The 24,013-nt window shown below is 42.1% G+C and overlaps 2 protein-coding genes across 15 annotated transcripts in view; one reads left to right on the top strand and one right to left on the bottom strand.

Moving 5' to 3' along the window:
* Nucleotides 1-7,717, bottom strand: part of LOC129810560 (voltage-dependent R-type calcium channel subunit alpha-1E-like) — a 232,548-nt gene extending 224,831 nt beyond the window's left edge. For 5 of the 9 annotated variants that reach the window (XM_055861176.1, XM_055861181.1, XM_055861182.1 and 2 more), the window contains exon 1: nucleotides 7,273-7,713. The gene's annotated coding sequence lies outside the window, so the exon portion shown is untranslated. Of the gene's footprint in view, nucleotides 1-7,272 lie in introns of all 9 variants that reach the window. The other 4 variants (XM_055861177.1, XM_055861185.1, XR_008752744.1 and 1 more) reach the window with 3 other exon arrangements.
* A 7,877-nt stretch (nucleotides 7,718-15,594) lies between these two features.
* Nucleotides 15,595-24,013, top strand: part of LOC129810559 (centrosome-associated protein 350-like) — a 36,501-nt gene continuing 28,082 nt past the window's right edge. For all 6 annotated transcript variants that reach the window (XM_055861172.1, XM_055861174.1, XM_055861171.1 and 3 more), the window contains exons 1-10: nucleotides 15,595-15,959; nucleotides 17,461-17,538; nucleotides 17,928-17,971; nucleotides 18,147-18,261; nucleotides 18,447-18,618; nucleotides 18,996-19,585; nucleotides 19,689-19,802; nucleotides 20,583-20,696; nucleotides 21,983-22,099; nucleotides 23,217-23,863. In XM_055861172.1, coding sequence (XP_055717147.1) covers nucleotides 17,466-17,538; nucleotides 17,928-17,971; nucleotides 18,147-18,261; nucleotides 18,447-18,618; nucleotides 18,996-19,585; nucleotides 19,689-19,802; nucleotides 20,583-20,696; nucleotides 21,983-22,099; nucleotides 23,217-23,863 — 1,986 coding nt within the window. In that variant the 5' untranslated portion in view covers nucleotides 15,595-15,959; nucleotides 17,461-17,465. The remainder of the gene's footprint in view (nucleotides 15,960-17,460; nucleotides 17,539-17,927; nucleotides 17,972-18,146; nucleotides 18,262-18,446; nucleotides 18,619-18,995; nucleotides 19,586-19,688; nucleotides 19,803-20,582; nucleotides 20,697-21,982; nucleotides 22,100-23,216; nucleotides 23,864-24,013) is intronic.

The following is a 24,013-nucleotide window of genomic DNA, read 5'->3' as shown; positions in this document are numbered from 1 at the left end:
GAGTGCCTCGTGATACATCAGAGAGAGTGTATTTTGTTACAAAATACAGCACTGAAGCAGAGAACATTAAAATAATCATTAAAAATAATTGGGGAATCATCCAAAGTGATACGCTACTATGCCAAGTCTTTCCTGAGCCACCCGTTATAAGCTTAAAGAGATGTCCTACCCTAAATGACAAATTAGTCCACAGTTATCTTCCGGGTGACTCTCAAAAAACTTGGCTTGACCACAAACCCAAGGGGCTCTTTTAAATGTAACCATTGCAACCATTGCAGAAATATTGCACAGAAGAAGTATTTTGTTGACACAGATTCCAAAATGGAGTATTACGTCAAGCATTTCATTAACTGCAAAATCACTCATGTCATCTATAGATTGGAAAGTCCACAGTGCAAGGTGTTCTACATTGGACGGACAAAGATACGCCTTCAAGACCGCTTAGCGGAACACAAGTACGCCATACGGGTAGGCAATGAAGACTACCCCATGGCAAGGCACTACAAGTCCTTACACCATGGCAATCCTGCCTCCCTACAAGCTATGGGTATTGATCATATTCCGGCCTCTATTAGAAAAGGGGACCGTCTTAAACAGTTAAACCAAAGGGAAAGTTTTGGATTTACAAACTACAGGCCACTAAATACCCTGGTTTAAATGAAGATATGGATTTCTCACCCTTCCTGTAGGGTCGTGATGGGTCCATTTGCTGTCATCTAGTGGACATTTTGCTCAATTGCCCTCAGCTATGTTTAGACTGTTGTTGTTCATGTTTGCTGTGTTCTAGTGTACTATGGAATATATTGCTTTCTTATTCTTGACACTTCTCCCAGTCATAATTAAGGTTAGAACTACCTTTTAGTGTTCTGATACTTCTAGCTTGGAGTTGTATTTTTATGATAACATAGCTACCGTATTTCACCTTTTAATGTGTATAGTATTGCTTACTAGGTGTGTCCAATCAATTGTGTAACCACTCCCTCTTCCAATTACGGCTAACTGGAAAAGCTGTTCAAAAGAGGACATTGTATTCCTTTTTTTTGTGTACTCCCTGACAAACGCCATGCAGCCGAAACGCGTCAGTTTAAAAGAAAACGTTGTTTCTATTGAACATGCCATACTAATAAAGGCATTTTAATTAATTATATTAAGAGTGCCTTGGTCCTCCTTTATTTTTGATGTGTAAATATTTGTATGAACATTGTATTTGTATGAACTATGCCTAGGAGGCCAGTATCCCGGAGTCGCCTGTTGACGTTGAGAATGGTGTTTTGCGGGTACTATTTAATGAAGCTGCCAGTTGAGGACTTGTAAGGGGTCTGTTTCTCAAACTAGACACTCTAATGTACTTGTCCTCTTGCTCAGTTATGCACTGGGGCCTCCCACTCCTCTCTCTATTCTGGTTAGAACCAGTTTGCGCTGTTCTGTGAAGGGAGTAGTACACAGCATTGCACAAAGATATTCAGTTTCATGGCAATTTCTCGCATGGAATAGCCTTAATTTCTCAGAACAAAAATAGACTGACGAGTTTCAGAAGAAAGTTTTGTTTCTGGCCATTTTGAGTCTGTAATTGAACCCACAAATGCTGATGCTCCAGATACTCAACTAGTCTAAAGAAGGCCAGTTTTATTGCTTCTTTAATCAGAACAGTTTTCAGCTGTCCTAACTTAATTGCAAAAGGGTTTTCTAATGATCAATTAGCCTTTTAAAACTATAAACTTGGATTAGCTAACACAACTTGCCATTGGAACATAGGAGTGATGGTTGCTGATAATAGGCCTCTGTACACATACAGTATGTAGATATTCCATTAGAAATCTGCTGTTTCCAGCTACAATAGTCATTTACAACATTAACAATGTCTACACTGTATTTCAGATCAATTTGACGTTACTTTAAATGGACTAAAAAAGTTGCTTTTCTTTCAAAAACAAGGACATTTTTAAGTGACCCCAAACTTTTGAACGGTAGCGTGTATTTACATACATACTGTGGCAGACCAGGGGGTTTGGTCAAGACGTTTACCCATATCAGACACGGACAGAGAAGGATTAGCTCAGTTTCAAGGGTGTTTATTTAAATAAAAGATCAAAAAGAAAAGGATATGTCTATGAGACCCTCTCCGGGATGCCGTCTTCTGGGATTCCGGGTCTGGATGTTTCCTGTCGTGCACCAAACTGAACTCCCTCTTGTTACCTCTGCAACCATTAACAATAACACAGGAGTCCTTTCTTCCCCCATTCCTCCCCTGTGTGCTGCCCTTCTGGCAGCTTTATGGGCCTTGCACAGCTGGTGAGCAATCCGCCCTTGATTACTCACCAGCTCCCAAACAGCCCGAATTAGTCCTGGCTGGAGAGCCCGTCGAGACCTGGTACGTCCAGCAGATGGAGCCATCGCCTCGTGACGTATACTCCATCTGTTACCAGGCCTCGACGAGTCTCCCCCTGGTGGCTGACCTGCTGTACGCCACAATACACATACCCACATATACAGTGGAGAGAACAAGTACTTGATACACTGCCGATTTTGCAGGTTTTCCTACTTACAAAGCATGTAGAGGTCTGTAATTTTTATCATAGGTACACTTCAACTGTGAGAGACGGAATCTAAGACTGGCTAGGCCACTCCAAGACCTTGAGATGCTTCTTACGGAGCCACTCCTTAGTTTCCCTGGCTGTGTGTTTCGGGTCGTTGTCATGCTGGAAGACCCAGCCACGACCCATCTTCAATGCTCTTACTGAGGGAAGGAGGTTGTTGGCCAAGATCTCACGATACATGGCCCCATCCATCCTCCCCTCAATACGGTGGAGTCATCCTGTCCCCTTTGCAGAAAAGCATCCCCAAAGAATGATGTTTCCACCTCCATGCTTCACGGTTGGGATGGTGTTCTCGGGGTTGTACTCATCCTTCTTCTTCCTCCAAACACGGCGAGTGGAGTTTAGACCACAAAGCTCTATTTTTGTCTCATCAGACCACACGACCTTCTCCCATTCCTCCTCTGGATCATCCAGATGGTCATTGGCAATCTTCAGACGGGCCTGGACATGCGCTGGATTGAGCAGGGGGACCTTGCGTGCGCTGCAGGATTTTAATCCATGACAGCGTAGTGTGTTACCAATGGTTTTCTTTGAGACTGTGTGACAGCTCTCTTCAGGTCATTGACCAGGTCCTGCCGTGTAGTTCTGGGCTGATCCCTCACCTTCCTCATGATCATTGATGCCCCACGAGGTGAGATCTTGCATGGAGCCCCAGACCGAGGGTGATTGACCGTCATCTTGAACTTCTTCCATTTTCTAATAATTGCGCCAACAGTTGTTGCCTTCTCACCAAGCTGCTTGCCTATTGTCCTGTAGCCCATCCCAGCCTTGTGCAGGTCTACAATTGTATCCCTGATGTCCTTACATAGCTCTCTGGTCTTGGCCATTGTGGAGAAGTTGGAGTTTGTTTGATTGAGTGTGTGGACAGGTGTCTTTTATACAGGTAACGAGTTCAAACAGGTGCCGTTAATACAGGTAATGAGTGGAGAACAGGAGGGCTTCTTAAAGAAAAACTAACAGGTCTGTGAGAGCCGGAATTCTTACTGGTTGGTAGGTGATCAAATACTTATGTCATGCAATAAAATGCAAATTAATTACTTAAGAATCATACAATGTGATTTTCTGGATTTTTGTTTTAGATTCCGTCTCTCACAGTTGAAGTGTACTTATGATAAAAATTACAGACCTTTACATGCTTTGTAAGTAGGAAAACCTGCAAAATCGGCAGTGTGTCAAAAACTTGTTCACCCCACTGTATATATTTACATATCTTTTAAAAATATATTTTCCTTTATTATTTCCCGCAAACCCTACCACCCCTCCCTTAATTGGAGTAAACTAATAAACAACAACATTTAGGCTTCAACTTCCAGCTTAAACTTGTATATACATTTTATGGACACAATCTATTTTACAATAGTTATATTTTGTTTGTTTTTAGTCCTGGCCTTTTAGTCCACCTCTCCCATTTATTTCCGATGTCCATCCAGTTTGATTTCTATTTGCTATATATTTTTAACCGTGCTATTTCACAAAAGTTCTGAGCCTATATACATTTTACAGACACAGTATATTTTACATTTGTTATCTTGTTGTTATTAGTCCCACCCTTCAGCTCCATTCATCTGTCTCTTAACACCATCCATATTGGATTTCTATTTGCCATATATTTTTCAACTGTGCTGTGATGCTTCACAAAAGTTTTGAACCTTTCTATTCTCATAGTTTCTACAGATTGTGAATTAAAGATATTTTTTATTGCTAAAAGTATTATTATATTATTGATCAATTTTCTATGACTTTTCAAATCAGCCAGTATTGCTATCTGCAGCATTAGTTCTAGGTAAATGTTGCAATTCTTCAGCCATTCCTGGACCTGTGATCAAAAACGAGCTACATATGGACAGTACCAAAATAAATGATCTAATGACTCTGCCTCCTCGCAGCAAAATCTGCAGCGCTGAGAAGGTTGTATCCCCCATATATATATATATATATAATATTCTATTGGTTGTAAAAAATGTTGTATAATAATTTAAATTGTAAAATTCTAAGTTTTGAATCCGGTGTCATTTTGGGTGTCAATTCATAAACCATGTGCCATGGAATCGGTACATCGAAAATCTCTTCCCAACTATTTTGCAATCTATATGGCACAGGTGTCAATTTATCAAAACATTTAGTTTAGAATATGTACATAAATTCAGCAATTGCATTCTTCCATATTACTCTGTAGGCTACTGACCTATTCAAAGCTTCCTCCGGCATCTCACCATTCATCTGCCTGTAGTTATTGAACTCAACCTGCAGGAGGTTTGTTTGTTGTGATTGAGTGGGGGGCAACAGCTGCGGGCAAGGTTCTGACAGATGGGTGTGTCTTGGTGGTGGCAAGGACACACCCAAGAAACACCCACATCAAACAACACACCAAAACCATCTCACATTTGGCTTCTGTCATGGCTGCCAGCATTTCTTGAGGACCAAGCCCCCAAAAAATACCAAATCAGTGGGTGCAGTTCCCCTTTAACTCACCATGACCACCACTAATAAGCTGAGGCTCTCATGTATTATTTCTTAACCTCACACAGTATCTCATCAAAGTCCATTGTGAATGATAATAGTTCCTCAATCCTCACACTATTTGAAAAATCTTCCCAACATTTCCCCCCCTCGACAACTTGCCTATGTGTGAAAGAGCAACATATCATGATCCGATGATCCCATACATCAGTCCCATAGGGTAGCGCACAAATGTCCAGCATCACCTGGGTTAGGGTTTGGCCTGGGTAGGCCGTCATTGTAAATAAGAATTTGTTCTTAACTGACTTGCCTAGTTAAATAAAGGTTAAATAAATAAAAAATAAATATATTCAGTGGAAACGTCATAAAATACCTAAACACTTAACCCCAAAACAGCTCTATCCCGAGCTCACTTGTGCAGGAAACTGAGGGTTCCAAATAACTTTTTGGATACAATGTTGCAAGTTTGCTAGTGACATCTTTGGTCCTAACCTAGAGCCCTGTGACCCAGTTGATTGATTTGATACAATGTTGCACTTAACTTGATAGTTCAAGTCAAGACAGATAGAAAGGGAGTCAGACAGGCAGAGTATAGAGATGGAAACTATTGAAAGAACCTGAATATATCCGGATATTTTCTACTTTTTTACTTGTCAGCTTCATGTTGGCTATTTTTACTTAGTTGACAATGGAAGTTAGAGGCATTTGCTCATTTCTTTAGCCGCCAATGGATCACGGTGTATCAGTGTGTCCATATGGACACATTGGCAGGTGCTCTCGCATTAGTTGAATTTTACCTTTTAGATTTGTATCATTTATCACAAAAATGCTCATATGAAAATCATAATTGGCATGCAGATCGGTAGAAATGGTAGGATACATTGTAAGCTTCCCCAAACTTTAAACTCAAGTGCCGTTTGACAATCAAGTGATTTGTTTGACAATCAAATGAAAACATAATGACTGGTTGTGTTCATGCCATATTAAAAGGTAATATCAAATCAAATGTATTTACTCTTACATCAGCTGATATCTCAAAGTGCTGCACAGAAACCCAGCCTAAAACACCAAACAGCAAGCAATGCAGGTGTAGAAGCACGGTGGCTAGGAAAAACTCCCTAGAAAGGCCAGAACCTAGGAAGAAACCTAGAGAGGAACCAGGCTATGAGGGGTGGCCAGTCCTCTTCTGGCTGTGCCGGGTGGAGATTATAACAGAACATGGCCAAGATGTTCAAATGTTCATAAATGACTAGCACGGTCAAATAATAATAATCACAGTTGTTGTCGAGGGTGCAACAGGTCAGCACCTCAGAAGTAAATGTCAGTTGGCTTTTCACAGCCAATCATTCAGAGTATCTCTACCGCTCCTGCTGTCTCTAGAGAGTTGAAAACAGCAGGTCTGGAACAGGTAGCACGTCCGGTGAACAGGTCAGGGTTCCATAGCCGCAGGCAGAACAGTTGAAACTGGAGCAGCAGCATGGCCAGGTGGACTGGGGACAGCAAGGAGTCATCGGGCCCGGTAGTCCTGAGGCATGGTCCCAGGGCTCAAATCCTCCGAATACATTTTTACAGTTAAATGACATGTCTTTACTATAAAACCCATAAAAAAATACATTCACATAAGAGGTCCAGTGAAAGAAATGTGCCCCCTATGGAAATCAAATGCCTGTCCAACTGATTTGTTTTGGCGCCAACCCTGACCCCAACAGGTCATGAATGAACATGGTTTACACAGCTTTTTCAGTTCAGAGAGTGAGTGTTGACATTCAAGAGATTTTTGACTCCATAAAGCAAAGCGATTGAGCTATCATTAACATAGGCTACAGTTTACAGCTGTTCGGGTGAGGTCTATGAAGGGGAGTCAACAAGTCCAAATGGGAGCGTACAATGTGACGATTGAGATGTAGCCCATTATGTTTACTGATCTTGCCGCCCATGCTTAAGCAGGCGCAGTTATTTATTGCATAAAGAAAACGAAAAATACATCTCATGGCAAGTAGTTTGTCCATTAGAGGACAAAAATCCTGCAATAACCTGGAAAAGACATAGAATTGCGGACCCCGTGCAATGTCGTTAGAATGTATAGCGGTTGCCAACCAAAATCACTACTAGATTCCCTCCGGCAGCGCATCAAGCTCTGAAACCTCACCGAAGTGATACAGCCAAGACTCTTCAATTTCAATGTCAGTGAAGAAATTAAATATGAAAAACGTACCTTGACTCATTCCTATAGCCTGCTGTCCTGCTGTCCACGCAATGCAAAAGTTGTCTGATGAGACTCTCAAAGACAAAAAATACAATAAGATCTTCCAATGCTTTCAGATGGGAAATATGTACAAAGCTAAAACATATATATATAATATATATATATCAATGACTTCCGAACACTGTTGAGAAATTGGCAGACGATCGAGCTACAAGTGTAACATTCTAACAGGCTATTTGCCTTCCCTTTTATTCTAACTGAAACGACAGTTTCACAATTTTACCTAAAGGCTGTCTCTCCATTTTTTTCTTCGAATCCCCCAAAAAACAAAGTGTTCTTAGATAACGGACATGTCCATGTTCATCGAAGAATTTCCTTGTTATGAGTGAGGGAAGATGTAAAGGTAGAGCCGGGCAGAGATACTGTATGAGTGACTGACTCTGCTGAGTTTCACGTAGTCATACAGGTTAGTTCACCACAGGGGGGCTGTGAGAGCAGGGCCGGCCCTAGCATTTGGGGGGCCCTAAGCGAGATTTGGTTTGGGGGGCTCACACCTCATGGCAAAACGTTTTTGTGGCCATCCCTCTAAGTTTAGTTTTAGTTTTAGTTTCAAAGTTAATTTCCTGCAATTCTAAACATTTTGCCATGTGGTGTACCGAAAATGTTGTCGTTTTAAAGATAGTTTTCTGCAATTTTAAACAATTTTACAATGTTATAATCCATGTCATGGAATTCTACTAATTTTGACATTACAAAAGAAAAACGGCTGATGCACAACAAAATTTCGATTATCTACTATTCTTAACTTGAGACCCGACTGAGTTCCTAAAGAAAAACGTTCGGGGCCCTAAGCAACCTGTCGCTTATGCCTGAAGCCGTCCCTGCAGGAGATTCACAGTGTACTGCCAATTAAAGGATATGAGTAATTTACTGCCACCATATTGTTCATATGATGTAATAGACATAAAATAGTGCCCATGGGCCAGTTGTTATTTATTATATTTATATTAGTAATTAAAAAATCGATATAATTAACTTTTTGTAATTGTATTATGTAGACCCACCCTATGAACAGGTAAGCATACGCTTCTGGTTTTAAAATGAGTTCATAATTCTTATAATCATAAGCTTAAATGTTCAATGTATGACTCACCTGTGAGCAATCTCTCTAATGTTCAGACAATTTCTATTATTTCGTCAGCAATAGGTCCCAAAGAGTGCAATTAACACATGCCACATAATACTAGACATTTAGCAATATCCTGGAGCCAACTAATGTAATAGTATATCATAATGAGATAAAAATACTCATAATGGTACAGTGGAGAACTGAACATGTTAGACTGATGTGAACTGGTATTAGAAGGGACAATATCTTACTAGGCTAATAGGCTATATTCATACAATTGTCACAAATAAATTAAAATGTTAAAAACTTTACTCTGTTACAAATGTATCCTGTTTTTATTGAAATTAAAGGAATACCCACCAGTTTACATTGTTGACTTCATGAGGGGCGGTCATACAGACAGTCCTTGCCATACTGTACACTTTAGGATTGATAGCCATGCACCACCTCCTTCAAGTGATACATAAGCTGCATGGACTACAGCCCAGATTTTGACATAGTGCACATTTTCCTCTGATATGGCACATTGAATTTCAGCTAAATAAGGCCCTTATTAAGGAGAACCCATTCATTGATTTAAATCTAAATACTGTAGTGAACGGCGAGAAAGGGAAGCGAACAATACTCAACACATTTCCCCAAAATCAGGTTATCAAACAGCAAATCATGTTGAATGACTCTTCTAACTACTTGCTAAAGTGGATTTCAGGCTTGAACTTGAGAGTATGGCTTGTCCTCTGTGTGTCAGTAAACAACCACTTATACCCACTGCTTTATACAGAGCTAAGGAAATAGTCTGCAGTTCGATTTCAGCCCCTAGCACCTAAAACGTGACTTGAGCTGTGAAGTTTGGTGACGGCCTTTGTACTTCTCCAATGATTTTGCTCTTAAAGTACTCTTTTCATCATTTTGCTGATCTGCTATGAGGATTTTTTCCCTATTCAACATTAATAATTTCTTTGTAGAAAGGAAGATAGATAGATATATGTTTGAGAAGAACAACCAGCAGAGGGTGCTACAGCTCTTTCTTTCAAAATGCCTAAATAGCTAGTTTGATATTTCCCAAATGAAATGTTAGTTTATGACAGTCTCTAACCATTGCCACTGTATCTAACCATTCTGTTGTGTCTTTTCTAAATGTATGCTTATGCTTACCTCTTCTGTTTCCCTTGTTTTATCAGAGTGGCCAGAGACAGGAGATTGCAGATACAAACCTTGTAGATAGAAGTCTCTGGGCTAGGTTCATATAGCTCAGTGTGGCCTAGCCGGCTGGCAGTTTATGCTATTATTCCTTTTAGGTTGTTTGTCATCTGCGTCAAAGATGTTCTATTATATTGACAAGATAATCAAGTGCCCGCTCAAAAAATGTAAATACATATCCTCAACGATGGAAGGCAGGCAGTACTTATCAAACAAGATATCATTGGGGTTTGATGATTGGTTTTTAACTGGATAAAGGATTTTCTTTTTGGGCGATCAATACAAGGGAGGTACAACCCAGGGAAGTGGCATTAGTCCTTTGATGTTTTCCATTATGATTGACAATGTATTCCCCCAGGTGACACCTGATATTGGGAGATCATTGTTTGTGGATGACAGGGCACTGTGGAAGAGAGGGAGAAATATTACCCATACAGCCAGGAGAGTTCAAGAAGTGATTAGTGAAGTTAAGCAGTTGTCCCTCGGGTGGGGCTTCAAGTTTTCAGTTGATACAACACAGACTGTGTTTTTTTCTAGAAGGAAGGTTGCGGAGGAAATATACTTGTTGTATAGAAAGAATCTTAAGATGGTGGGAGTGTTTTGGTGTCTGGGGGTCTGGTTTGACACTCAAATGACATGGGTGGAGCATATTAACAGAGTAGTTGTCAAAGGAAATAAAATATTGAATGTGATGCATTGCCTGTCAGGTATGGAGTGGGGGGCAATGAAAATGCTATATATAGTGCTGTTAAGGTCATCACTGGATTATCGAAGGGTAGCATACGGATCAGCAGCTCAGACATCTTTAGAAAAGCTAGATGTTATCCAGGCCCAAGCCCTAAGAATATGTTGTGGAGCACTCAGGACCTCCCCGGTGGCAGCAATGCAGGGAGAGTTGGGAGAGATGCCGTTAAAGTTAAGAAGACAACAGCTAACCATGAAATATTGGGTAAATCTACAAGGACATAATGTTACACATCCTACAAAAATTGCTGTGAATATGAACAAAATTTGAATAGAATTTTTGGGTGGATAGGCAATGGCAATGCAAGAGAGATGGGGTTGTTTGGGAGGGAGTTTAGCCCCTTGCTTTAGCCCCACCTTTGATGCTCCATCAGTCAGTGATAGATCCAGGGTTGCTTGAGAGGGTAAGAGCTGTTGAGGAAAGAGTAGATTCAGTTGTAAGTGCACATTTAAGAACACAATACTGTGCTTTTTAAAATATATTCACAGAAGGATCTAAAGACCCTAAACCAGGGAGGAGAGGAGCAGCTTTTAGTGTTCCTGAGTTTAAGGTGGCAGTGACAAAAAGAGCAATGGATCATTTATCTGTTTATACAATGGAGTTGCTGGCCACACTCTTGGCCGCAGAGTGGGTGGAGTAGGGGAGGCCAGACAGGGTAGCCATCTGCTCTGACTCCTGTGCAGCAATGAAGAGCTTAAATTAATTTGTGTCACGGAGCAGACAGGATGTATTGTATGAGGTATTTCAGTGCTTATACAGGGTGAGACAGATGGGGGTATATGTGATGTTCCTCTGGATACCAGCTCATGTGGGAATAGAGCAGAATGAGATCAAAACAGTGGTTAAAAACAAATGGCAAGAGTTGTGGAAAAGGGAGGGAATGGGAAGGCACCTGTATAAGATTCAGGAAAAGGTGGGGGCAGGGATGTCTTCAGGCCGAGAGAGAAGGGAGGAAAGTGTAATCACAAGGCTGAAACTGTGACACAGAAGGCTCAATAGTACATTGAAATTGGTGGGGAAACATTCATTGTCAGGAGGAGAAGGAGACAGTGGAACACATTCTATTTCAGTGCCTGAAACATGGGAGGGAAAGTGAGCGATTGTTATTAGATTTGAGGAGTAATGGGGATGAAGAGCCCATATTAAATGAACTGGGGATGTAGTATTTAATTATGTATTTAATTTCCTTAGGGAAACGAGAATATTGCATAGAATTTAGACCTTTCCTGTCGCTGGTCCACACTCCAGTCCAGTTGGTGGCGGTAATGCATCTTAAGTTGGTTGCCAACCGCCAAATAAAAATAAGAAGAATAAGACAGGATGGCACCTTTTGAAACCCCACTTCTCCTTATATGGTTACTTTCTAAATGCCCACTCCTTTCGAAACCGCCACTTTTCCTGAGAGATTACATATCAGTAGGTGGTAGCATAGAGACCATGGCAAAATTGAATTGAAATTATCAACCCAGATTTTAGTCAATAACCTATGCCTATTGAAATAAGTCAATCTTGCAAAAAGGCCATTTATAACGGTTTGTTATCTTAACATCTGGTGCATAATAATTGCACAATTGCCAGAAAATAGCCTGTCATACCTTGGTGGTTTGAGCCCTGAAAGCTGTGATATATCAGACCGTGTACAGTGTACCACAGGATTTTTTTTTTTTTCATTTAACTTGGCAAGTCAGTTAAGAACAAATTCTTATTTACAATGACGGCCTACACCGGCCAAACCTGAACGACACTGGGCCAATTGTGTGCCGCCATATGGGACTCCCAATCACAGCCGTTTGTGATACAGACTGGTTTCGAACCAGGGTGTCTGTAGTGAAGCCTTTAGCACTGAGATGCCGTGCCTTAGACCGCGGCGCCCTTCGGGAGCCCAAATTACAAAACATGTATTTTTACTGTTCTAATTATGTTGGTAACCAGTGTATAATAGCAATAAGGCACATCAGAAGTTTATGGTATATTGGCCATATACAACACATCTGGCCTTAATATTTAATCATAGCAGTCAAAACAAGTTAAATCGACATCCATTGACAGAAAATTATCTGGCGAGTTTAATAAGGGTAATTTATATTTTCTCTTGTGACATACTCTTAATTAAACGGTCAAGAGTTATTATTTTGATAGAAAAACTAATTTTGCTTCTTAGTCTTTGTCATTAAAAATTGCGTTGATATTCCTTCTTAATTCGCTTGATACAGTTAGGGTTCCCACAAAGCCATATCACAATGTTACAGCTCATGTTTACAGAATACATATGGTAGAAAGAGAGACCACTGGTGCTAATTGGCTATCTAGCATGCTCCCTGATGTATGTAAAGGAAGGTCGTAAGAAACAATGTTTGTAAACAAAGTAAATGTAAACAAACACCATATAGCCTCAACACATGGTTAAAACTATCATTTTGATGTCATTGATGGTCAGTCCTTGCATCCATAGAGCTATGTCTATGCATTTGAGAGTGGTTACATTTCTCTAGCGCCATCCCTCAGCTTTTTACCGAAAAATGTGCGGGATCTGCGCTTTGTCGTTGTTTCAACTGCAGTTTTCTGCTTTAATTAAGTAGTAATGGTAGGCTCCTTATGAGTACAACTTGGGCTATATCCACTAGCACGGTGGTGGGGAAAAAAAGACAGTTTGCATTTATTTTTCCGGCGGCACGCCATTAAACCAAGTTAAGGAGGTAACTGACCCCTTCAAATCAAATCAAATCATCAAATCAAATCACATTTTATTGGTCACATACACATATTTAGCAGATGTTATTTCGGGTGTAGCGAAATGCTTGTGTTCCTATCTCCAACAGTGCAGTAGTATCTAACAGGGCGGTAGTATCTAAAAATGATTCACAACAATACACACGAATCTAAAAGTAAAATAATTAAATTAATAAATATAAAAATATTAGATTGAGCAATGTCGGAGTCGCATTGACTAAAACACAATAGAATAGAATACAGTATAGTATGTACATTTGAGATAAGTAATGTAGTATGTATACATTATTTAAACATTATTAAAGTGACTAGTGTTCCATTATTAAAGTGTCTATGTACAGTACCAGTCAAAAGTTTGGACACACCTAGTCATTCAAGGGTTTTTCTTTATTTTTACTATTTTCTGCATTGTAGAATACTAGTGAAGACATCAAAAGTATGAAATAACACATATGGAATCATTTAGTAACCAAAAAAGTGTTAAACAAATTAAAATATATTTTGTATTTGAGATTCTTCAAAGTAGCCACTCTGCCTTGATGACAGGTTTGCACACGCTTGGCATTCTCTCAACCAGCTTCATGAGGTAGTCACCTGGAATGCAACGGTCACCCATGGTTTGCCAGGTCTGTGATAAGATATAAGGTATGTAAAATAATGAATTTGAAAAATGTATCTGCAGTGTATGTTTGTTAGCTAGCTAGCCAGACAGTTTTAGAGGAATGATTCCATACATTTTTCTAATTAACTGCCAATATGCCAACATTTAATTCAAACAGTGCAGTCAATCCACAGCCATACACTGCTGTCTCAAATCAGATGACGATGTTTAACAGCTTCAGTCAGTTTAGATGAAGGGGAGGAGACAGGTTAAAGAAGGATTTTTAAGCCTTGAGACATTTGAGACATGGATTGTGTATGTGTGCCATTCAGAGCGTGAATGGGCAAGTTCCTTTGAACAGGGTATGGTAGTACAGTTTTGGTTTGAGTGTGTCAAGAATTGCAATGCTGCTGGGTTTTTCACGCTCAACAGTTTCCCGAATGGTCCAGCAAACTTAACACTCATCCATATATTTATATGTATATATTCTTATTCCAGCCCTTTACTTAGATGTGTGTGTATTAGGTAGTTGTTGTGGAATTGTTAGATTACTTGTTAGATATTACTGCACTGTCGGAACTAGAAGCACAAGCATTTCGCTACATTCGCAATAACATCTGCTAACCATGTGTATGTGACCAATAAAATTTGATTTGATTTGGAAGCATTGGCGAAAATAAGTATTGATATTGTGTCATGTAATAGCACTCACAGCTTTCCAAGAAAACACAATTTGAGACATTTATGTTCTGTTTACATATATTTAGAGCTTATTTATACAGAATAGTCAATAGTCAATATTTTAGGTTGACGATAATTCCACTACACATTTTCTGATATTACATGCCATTTATTTTCCTGTAAAAGACGGAAATGCAGCACCTATGCCTCTACTGTTATTCATTCCAATTAGACTTAGCCAGCAGCATACCACCCTGCATACCACTGCTGGCTTGCTTCTGAAGCTAAGCAGGGTTGGTCCTGGTCACTCCCTGGATGGGAGACCAGATGCTGCTGGAAGTGGTGTTGGAGGGCCAGTAGGAGGCACTCTTTCCTCTGGTCTAAAAAATATCCCAATGCCCCAGGGCAGTGATTGGGGACACTGCCCTGTGTAGGGTGCCGTCTTTCGGATGGGACGTTAAACGGGTGTCCTGACTCTCTGAGGTCATTAAAGATCCCATGGCACTTATCGTAAGAGTAGGGGTGTTAACCCCGGTGTCCTGGCTAAATTCCCAATCTGGCCCTCAAAACCATCATGGTCACCTAATAATCCCCAGTTTACAATTGGCTCATTCATCCCCCTCCTCTCCCCTGTAACTACTCCCCAGGTCGTTGCTGCAAATGAGAACGTGTTCTCAGTCAACTTACCTGGTAAAATAACGGTAAAACAAACAAACAAAGACTGGTTTTGGATGACCAAGATGGCTGCCATTTTTGACCCCTATATGGAACTTTGAGGATTTATGACAACTACGCCTCTGGCTTTGGTGTATTTGAGATAACTCGGAAACTCTGACACCTGGAAACTGGTTGTAGAAAGATGATGCCGCGTTGAAGTGCTAATCGGAACTGGGAAACTCTTGACATTTCTGACTTAAAAATTATTTGTAGAAGTATGAGCTCCGAGTTGCCCACTTGAAAGTACCAGAATCAACCAATAGGAAGAAGTTCTACGCAAATAACTACGTTCAATTTTAACTCTGAGGTTCCGAGATTCCGACTTCAGGAATGTACCATATGGGTCATCAACGGGTATTGAGCGTTAGTAGATTCATCAGCTATTCTGCGCTCTTGCACACTCTCACGAGAGTGCTCTGAAATCGTAGTAGATAACCAGAGTGAATTTATGGAACGCACTCTTCGTTCCGACTCGAACTTGAATGCAGTCTCGTGTTGTGAAATCACGTTTCCACCTCCCGCGAGGTTCTGCTGCACCAGTTTCCTGTAGTTATTTTGTTAATGGCGGACAGTCAACGTAACGGACGGGGAATATCAACACTGTAACCCGGGAAAAGACAACCTGAAAGGCGGGTGACTAATTATTAATAGAAGCCTTAAACCAAACTCTCCAATACTGAGGCTTTGATAACAGGCGACAGACCTTTGGAAATAAGTTATCTGGTTGATGCTAACAAGCTAGCTGGCTAAAAACTGACAGTAGCCTAGCTACAGTAGCAGCGGCCTGGGATTTTGGAAAAGTTGGATTTTCTGACCATCAACAAATTGGCTAGCTAGCTAGCTAGCTACCATCACTAGCCATGGACATCTAGATCGGAGCGTCACCCGTACCGGTATGTGGCCACGATTGGCATATTTTTGAAGTTGTGTAAAATTGCCTTTAAACTAGCCCCAAACTAACGGTAGTCTTATAGCTAGCTACAAAGTTAGGTATTTAGCTAATGTCGATTACCCACAGAAGAACAATCATACTGAAGATAGTTTTATTAATATACATACTAGTAGTAGCTAGCTAGTTTTCAATACAATGTGTGGTGTATCCCCCGTCGGCAAATCCTTAGTTAGTTAGGTAACTAACGTTAGCTAACTAACAATTTTACCTAACTAGCTAACTACTGTAGGTAGTTAGCAAACGAATGTTAGCTAGCTTCACCGAGGAGTCAGCTTTTCTTGATAGATTAAGTCTCTCATCTAGACATTGAGACAACTAGCTAACGTTAGCTACTTGCAAGTGACCGTTAAGGAAACGAAGGAAGGAAACGATTTATTAGTAATGATGAATAATGGCTTTTCAAACGTATAAACACTGGAACTGTAGCTAACGTTGTGTGCCCAGTTATTACACTTTTATTACAAAGTTGCTGCATTGAAAGTATTTGTTTTTGCCTTCAATGCCTGATAATTTGCTATGTATGTAGTGAACGAATTGTTGTTGCAGATCTCATATTTAATTGAACACATTGATTTGTGTCTGTCACTTTCAGTTGGCAGAGAGACTGTAAAAAGTGGTAGCTGTGAGTGTATGGGGAGTAGGCTAGATCTTGAATGTAACTATAGCATTTGCATTAGTCATTCATGCTAGCCTGACGTGACCAGCTTCAAAGAAGTGTTATGTGTTGTTTATGAGTAAACTGTCTTGACATGAGAGGAATGCATGAAGTGTGACTTATGAGATGCCAGAATGCCTTGTGTTTTTCTCATTTGAACACATCTAGGTAAAGGGACCATTATTGGTTTATTTAACAAAATCTTAACACTGGGAGAGGGACATGCATTGATTGTGTGCAGCCCTATGGGACTCATAATCACGACCAGATGTGATACAGCCTGGATTCGAACCAGGGACTGTAGTGACACCTCTTGCACAGAGATGCAGTGCCTTAGACTGCTGCGCCACTCGGGAGCCAAATACATAAACCTTGTTAGTTAATTGCTGTAGGACCGGTTTTAAATGGTAGTGCAACCTCTCTTGAGTCAGCAGTCTGTCATGAAAGACAAATGTGCCATTTCCTAGACAACCATATATATGTATAATTCATCCTGTTTTGACCCACTGCACATAGAGGTGCTTGTCCCAGTCACTTGGATTATCTGCCTGCCACTATCTTTAATGTTGTGTTTGGCTTCAGTGTTTCTGCTCAGGCAGTTTGTATTCTGTGTACTCTGTTTTCCGAGGTAGATGGCAGCATAAAAGTACTGCTGCTGACATTACATTCCTTTTTCTCACTTACAGCTACTCAGTAACTGTATTTATTGATCAGATGATTGTCTTGGTGAAATGTTATCAAGTATATTTCCTTACTTCATTACTGTCTTCTACTATTCCAATTGAAGGTGTGATGTGGAGCTCCAAGCGGAGTGAGCCACACCTGACTCCCCCGGCGCAGCCTACTGGGCAGGACAACGGGAGAGGTCGGCTTCTTAATGTCTCTTATGCTATTATTATCCTTTTTATATCAGTGCAACATCCTACTGTCTGGCACACTGAAGTAATAAGGACTTGGGATACCCCTCCATGTCACCTCAAATGTGTATATCACAGCAGGTTGGTGTTACCTTAATTGGGGAGAACGGGCTCGTTTTAATGACTGGAGTTGAATGGTATCAAATTCATCAAACACGTGGTTTCCAGGTGTTTGATGCCATTCCATTTGTTCTGTTCTAGACATTATTATGATCCGTCCTCCCCTCAGCAGCCTCCTGTGGTGTCTATGGGGCTGCAAGATGTTGTTTACCTTTTTGTGTTGCCTTTTTTCTTTAGCCCTGTGTTTCTTTTCACTGAAATGCCTTTCTCCACTCAGAGCTGTCAGCTGCATGGACAAGTCTGAATCAGACCAAAGCTGCTGTAAGTAAAACAATATTTACAATGTTGTCTGATTTTACATTTTCTTTCTTTGAGGGGAGACACCCTTAATGTAATGACTCATGGCCTGTGGTATTTGGGATGTCTGTCTGGACTCTGAAGTGAGTTTTTGTTCTACATTGTGTATCTGAGGCAGGCGCTCTTGTTTTCCTTGCAGTTGCGGCACATTGAGAACCGCCTGGAGGCAGCTCCTGGCTCTGGGGTTCTGCTGGAATCCATCATGGATACAAAGAAAAGCTCTGGGGGCGCCACAAGGAAAGTCAGCCGCAGAGGTGAGGCACCCAATGGGATAGCTAATCCTTGGAAGCCATGGTTACTATTTATAGAACAAGGTTCTCCCTCGGACTGGACTTGGCAGCAGCAGCAGGCATCATCATTACTTTGCAGATGCAAGTGTAATTCATTTTGCATTGCAAGGTTAGTTTGCAGGGATCTAACCCTATCTCTCCTGACTCAGATGGGCGGCGCACAGAGGACTGCTCTCAGGCAGGTGGAACCTCCAAGTCCAGCACAAGAAGTCGTCGCAGCCCAGACAAGAGCTCCCGCAGCCCACTGAGGAACACCACACAGGACAGCAATGTCCGTAGGAACAACTGTGTGGAGTTCAAGGAGCCTCTGGCTTCCTATAGGTATGCACTGTTAAAACACTCAGATTTTTATGAGATGTTTAAAAAAAATCTGAATTGCATTTCTACCGTATTTACTCATGTTTGCTGTGACTGAGTGGAGGTTGTGCTATGATACAGGACAAACGGTTGTTTTTTCAGTCCCTGACTGTAATCCTATATGGCCTGCTGTCAGAGGATGGTTGTTAAGTGGCTACTTCAAAATAGTCCTTTTATACTAATAACCGCCACATCTACATGTGTAAGTCTTTGCACATAAAAGGATGCCATTCAAAGCCATGTGATCTTGACACCTCCCACTCCAGTAGCTTGTTTTCGGAGGTTTTTGTAAATAGCAACTAGCCAATTTGTTTCTGCTCTAATCATCCTGCTCCCCCTAGGGAAGCGACTCCACCACCGCTGACCTCCTCCCAGCTGGAGGCCCACAGTCTGCAGTCGGAGGTGGCTAACCCCCCTCCCCCGGACACCCGTCTCAGCCAGCTGGTCTACCAGAGTGACACCCGAGACCAGCAAACCCGCCGAGACCTGGACAGCACACACTCGTCTGCTCTGGACAGCACCGTGGTGCGCTACCTCAATGACCGGCCCGCGCTGGACGCCCTGCGTCCACCAAGCCACGCTACTGCAGCCAGAGACCTTCACAGGGAAGAGGGCCCGGAGGACAGGCCCAAAGCACACACCCTGGAGTGCCCAGCACCACCCTCAGCAGGGAACTCTTCGTCCTCCAGTCCCGGCTCAGCCTCCCAGCGGCTGGAAAACTTAAGGCGAAGGCAGCCGGACGACAAGCTGGAGAAGCTGAAGGAGCGGATCCGCAGGCAGAGAGAGCACCTGGAGGAGGCTGCAGAGAGAGACGGGTTGCTGGGGTACCTGGATCAGCCAGTGGGCATCGCTGGAGCTGTGGAGAAAACCACCGTATCCACGGCTAAAGTGCGCAAAGTGGCAGCCGCACCTCCGGCACCTATATACAAAGGTAAGATCCACTGGAGAGATGCAGTTACACTGGATGTAAACATAGCATTACATAATTCCTTCAAACCAAATCTTATCTAACCCAATCGCTTGTCCCATATCAGGTTTCAGCAGTAGTGAGACAAAGATCCGCACTCCTGATGGGAAAGTGTGGCGAGAGGAGGAGTTCCACAACCTGAGCAGAGAGATCTACAGAGACCTGTCTCGCCAGCTCTCAGGTGGGCACCGAGCAGTAGATGTCAGATCACAGAACACACACTATGCTACATAATAATCCCTGTAGTACAGAGTTGTAGGTTGTGACTCAATGCACTGTTGAGATGAACTGCCAACTCATCAACGCTCAATAGTCAATGGGCTGTTGAGATCAAATGGCATCAAATGGACAGTGTACTTGGTTGTCCTGTTGACAGTCCGGTTTCAAGCTCCTGTGCATAAATGCTGCTCTGCCTTTTCAAACTGCCCTAGAAATTAGATGGCATTAGATACGCACCAGTACTTTCAGGAGGACTGAGACCTATTTGACCTATCCCAATCAACTGTTTCTTTTAAGAAATAATGTAACTGTCCTCTTTGATATGAGGATAATGCCGAGAAAGAAATGCCACCAAAGAAATCTGAGTGTTCTCTTTTAAATTTAGCGAAACTTGATGACTGCGCTGAGGTTTTCGCTGCAGTAGACTTTCCTTGCATTTTGCCACAACTGCAGCACGGCTCATTTCCCATAGTTTTGTATGACTACTTGAAGATATTTCTTCTCTGTCTTTTTTCTTTGTCGTCCCTGGCTCTCTGCTGATTCCTGGGCTTCCACCCAAGTGTAGGAGCCAAAGCTCTCAGCTTCTTCATTTACACTGACACAGTTCACCAGCTTCCTATTCAATAGCTTTGTTTTGCATTCAGGTTTTTTTGTTGAGCTGCTTTTTGTAATTTGATAGTTCTGTTCATTTCCACTCTTTGGTTCTCAGACTGTTATGTCATCTCCTTTCTCCCAATTTTAGACAGTACCAAGCCCCAGCAGTGGCCCACAGAGAAGGCTAAGGAGAGGAAGCCGTCCAAGCCTGTGAGGAAAGTCCATAAATCAGCTTCTGTTCCTGACCCAAAGACCAAGCCAGGTTGGATCTTTTTTCCTCTTTCTCTCTCTTTCTTTCAACCCCCCCCCCCCCCCCCCCCCCCCACCTGTAGTGCTTACTCATCCTGGGTCTATGCATTCAATAGAATATGTCACACTTACTTCAATATTGTGTGTAGGTTAGGTGATAATACTCATTAATAACCATTGTGAAGCCAAGGGGTCTTTCACAAAGGGGAATCCCCCTCAGTAGGAGACTACAAATCACATTTATTTTGGTTCATCAGTTACTGTGCAGTATGCGCACTGAACCAGAGCTGTACCAGAGCAAATGTATTCACTGTGTATCACAGTGAATACATTTGGCAGGCCCGTACCACAGAAGGCCTCTCTTAACTGTGTGCTAGTCAACAGGCCCCTCTGTTTGTGTGTGAGTGCCAGCATTTAGTCTCTTATCTTCAAAGATATGTCCAGAATGTATCGCATGCTGATTGCAAGCAAGCAGCGGCTTAGAGGCACACTATCTGGAATGCAGATGCGTCCCAGTTCAGCTGGGCTCGCCATACCAGCTCTGACAGCTGAGAACAGACACCCTTTACAGGGCCCATACCAGTCTCTCAATTTAATTTACGGGCCTTTATTGGCATGGGAAACTTATGTTTACATTGCCGAAGATAGTGAAATAGATAATAAACAAAAGTGAAATAAAAAATGTACAGTAAACATTACACTCACAAAAGTTCCAAAAGAAAAGACATTTCAATTGTCATTAAGTCTATATACAGTATTGTAATGATGTGCAAATAGTTAAAGTACAAAAGGGAAAATAAACAAAAATCTTTCTCTCCTTCCCAGTGCAGTGGAAAGTGAGATGAGTGTGGTATAACCTAGTCTTATCCTGTCACCCAGCTAGCCTCCCCTTCTACCCTGCTGCTGGCCTCTGCTCCCAGTCCGCTAACTAAAAATAGCCCTCTGAAATCTGTGATCAAGTTCCTTTACCAAACAGAAACAGCTGCTGGTCTTTACATTTTCTAAGTTTATTTCAGATGGTGCATAATTGAGCCAAACTCATATTAATTTGATGATGCAGCTCTAAAATAATTAATCTCCAAAGACATTCAAAGTAGAGAGAGAAATCATGTTTTTGTCTCTTTTGGGGACATGAAGATCCTTGCACTTCAATAATACAATATTAGGGTTTTATGTGATTCATTTAAGTTGTAAATCTTGGCTGTCTGAGAAACAATCCTAACGTAAGTCATTACTGCAGAACTCAACACTGATTATGACCTTTTGTGTGTTTTGTTTCTGTCTTCGCTGTTGCTGCAGTGATCAGCACCACGTCATGGCGGGAGGGCCAGAAGATGGTGAAGATGGTACTGGGTCCCCCTCCACGTCTGCCTCGAGAGCAAAGGCCAGAGCCCACAGACAGACTGGCCAGGACAGGTGGGATTTGAGACCTGCATACTACCCTCACTCCTCTCTGCTCTGCTTGGCCTTCCCCTCTCTCCTCCAACCCCTCCTCTCTCCTCCACCCCTCCTCGTTCCACCTCACCTACACCCCTCCCCCATCTCTCTCATCCCCCTCCACTACATTTACAGGCAAATCAAATCTAACTTTGTCAGCACTATGAAAAACCAGACAGCAGTTGGTGGTCTGGCAAAACAAAAAATGTGTGACAAAGCAATCGTGTTAGTAGTGGATATTGTTCCAGTATATGTGGTGTTGATTTCATGTTAAAAGGCGTACAGTGCCCTGCGACAGACAGTCGGCATGGCTAAAGAAATATCAATAAATAAAGGGGTTGTCGTCTCTTCCAGCACATTAGCAAACATTGGCCGTCAGTGACCAGAATTAATTAAGATTGACTAGCCGTTTCTGACTGACTGCACAATTCAGCACGGTCTGGTTTCCAGTGGTTGTCCCTGTGCTAGACTCAAATACACAGGGGGGAATTGGAGTGAGACATAAAGGGTTGTACTGACACTATTCTAAGACAATAACAGATCAGCCAGGTCTGAGTTCACATAACATATCATACAGCTAATGCATCTAGCCATGTCTACTTCTTATCCGTGTTCATTAACATTAACTAGTCACAAGTTGCTACTACTAGAATTGGGATAATTTGCTAAAATCTTTTGACTTGAGGACTACAATAAAAACAGTTGCTAAATGGAATCAGAGTTGAATCTAAAGGATTTCAGCCTTGGCATTCTAAACTTTCTCATTTTGTTAGCTAGCTAATGTTAGCATAACAAACTAGCTACTTCTGTGCAAATTAAGTGTTTGTTGTTATTTAAAGAAACACCTGTGAAAGTGTTTATGGTTGAACTTTGAAGTTTTCCTTATAAAAAATGTTGCTCAAAACTTCCTGAAAAAATGGAGATGTGATTTAAATGCCTAAAACACAAAACAATGCTGTTAAAAATGTTGACTTTGACAGCCCTAATGGCGACCAATATTTCCCACCTAATCATGCACTCAAAACATTTTCCTTTCCATTAACAATAATATCAGTCACCAATCAGAACCCTTTTTGTCTTTACAAATCTTTTCCAGGACCCCTTCCCCGGTCAAATTCAGACCACCGTCCGGAGCTGAAGCATCGGTCCAGACCCAGCAGTCGAGACAGGACCACCCATCCCAACCTTCAGTCTGCAGGCACAGCCAAGGACAGGGCCCCCAACACAGACGACCTCTCTGCAGATATCCGGGGCATCCTGGATGACCTGCAGCTGAAGAGCAGAGCAGAGGAGCGAGGTCCAGCGGATCCCAGGAGAGGTTTGGTGTCCAGGGCCAGAACCACAGCATGGACGACTGGTGGCTCCTCCTTATGGGGCTCCCGCAGTGCCAGCCCCGCCAAGCGCAACAAACCAGAGCCCTCAGAACTAGCGCCCAGGAAGAGGCACTATGACGCCGACTCAGTGCGCCAGTACATCGCCCGGCAACAGGAGGAGCGCAAGAGACGTCAGGTGGAGGAGCGGAGGGCCCAGAGGGAGGAGGCAGAGAGGAAGAGCCAACGTCTGCAGGAGCTGTACAGGAAGCAGAGAGAGGGGGTAGCCAATAAGGGCCCTGCAGTACCGGAAAGCCCAGTACAGAAACGCCTGCAGGAGACCTACACCAAACTACTACTGGAACAGGCTCAGCTAGGAGAGGAACCTCTGCCTTCCCAGACACAGCCAGCATCTGCCACAGTCATTTACCAAGTAAAGGCATCTTTAGTTGTAATGGGGATGAAGCCCTCACCATCCCCTTACTCGCATGGCAGGCTTTAGTCAAAATGGGGATGGTATGGCCGGTGTGTCAAATGCAATTCATAGCTGCTCTTGTTATGTAAAGGAACCAATATGTGAAAT

This window comes from Salvelinus fontinalis, chromosome 14, assembly GCF_029448725.1.
Source record: "Salvelinus fontinalis isolate EN_2023a chromosome 14, ASM2944872v1, whole genome shotgun sequence".
NCBI classification, from domain to species: Eukaryota; Metazoa; Chordata; class Actinopteri; order Salmoniformes; family Salmonidae; genus Salvelinus; species Salvelinus fontinalis.
The sequence above is the reverse complement of the archived record's forward strand: the minus strand, read 5'-3'. Positions and strand labels throughout refer to the sequence as shown.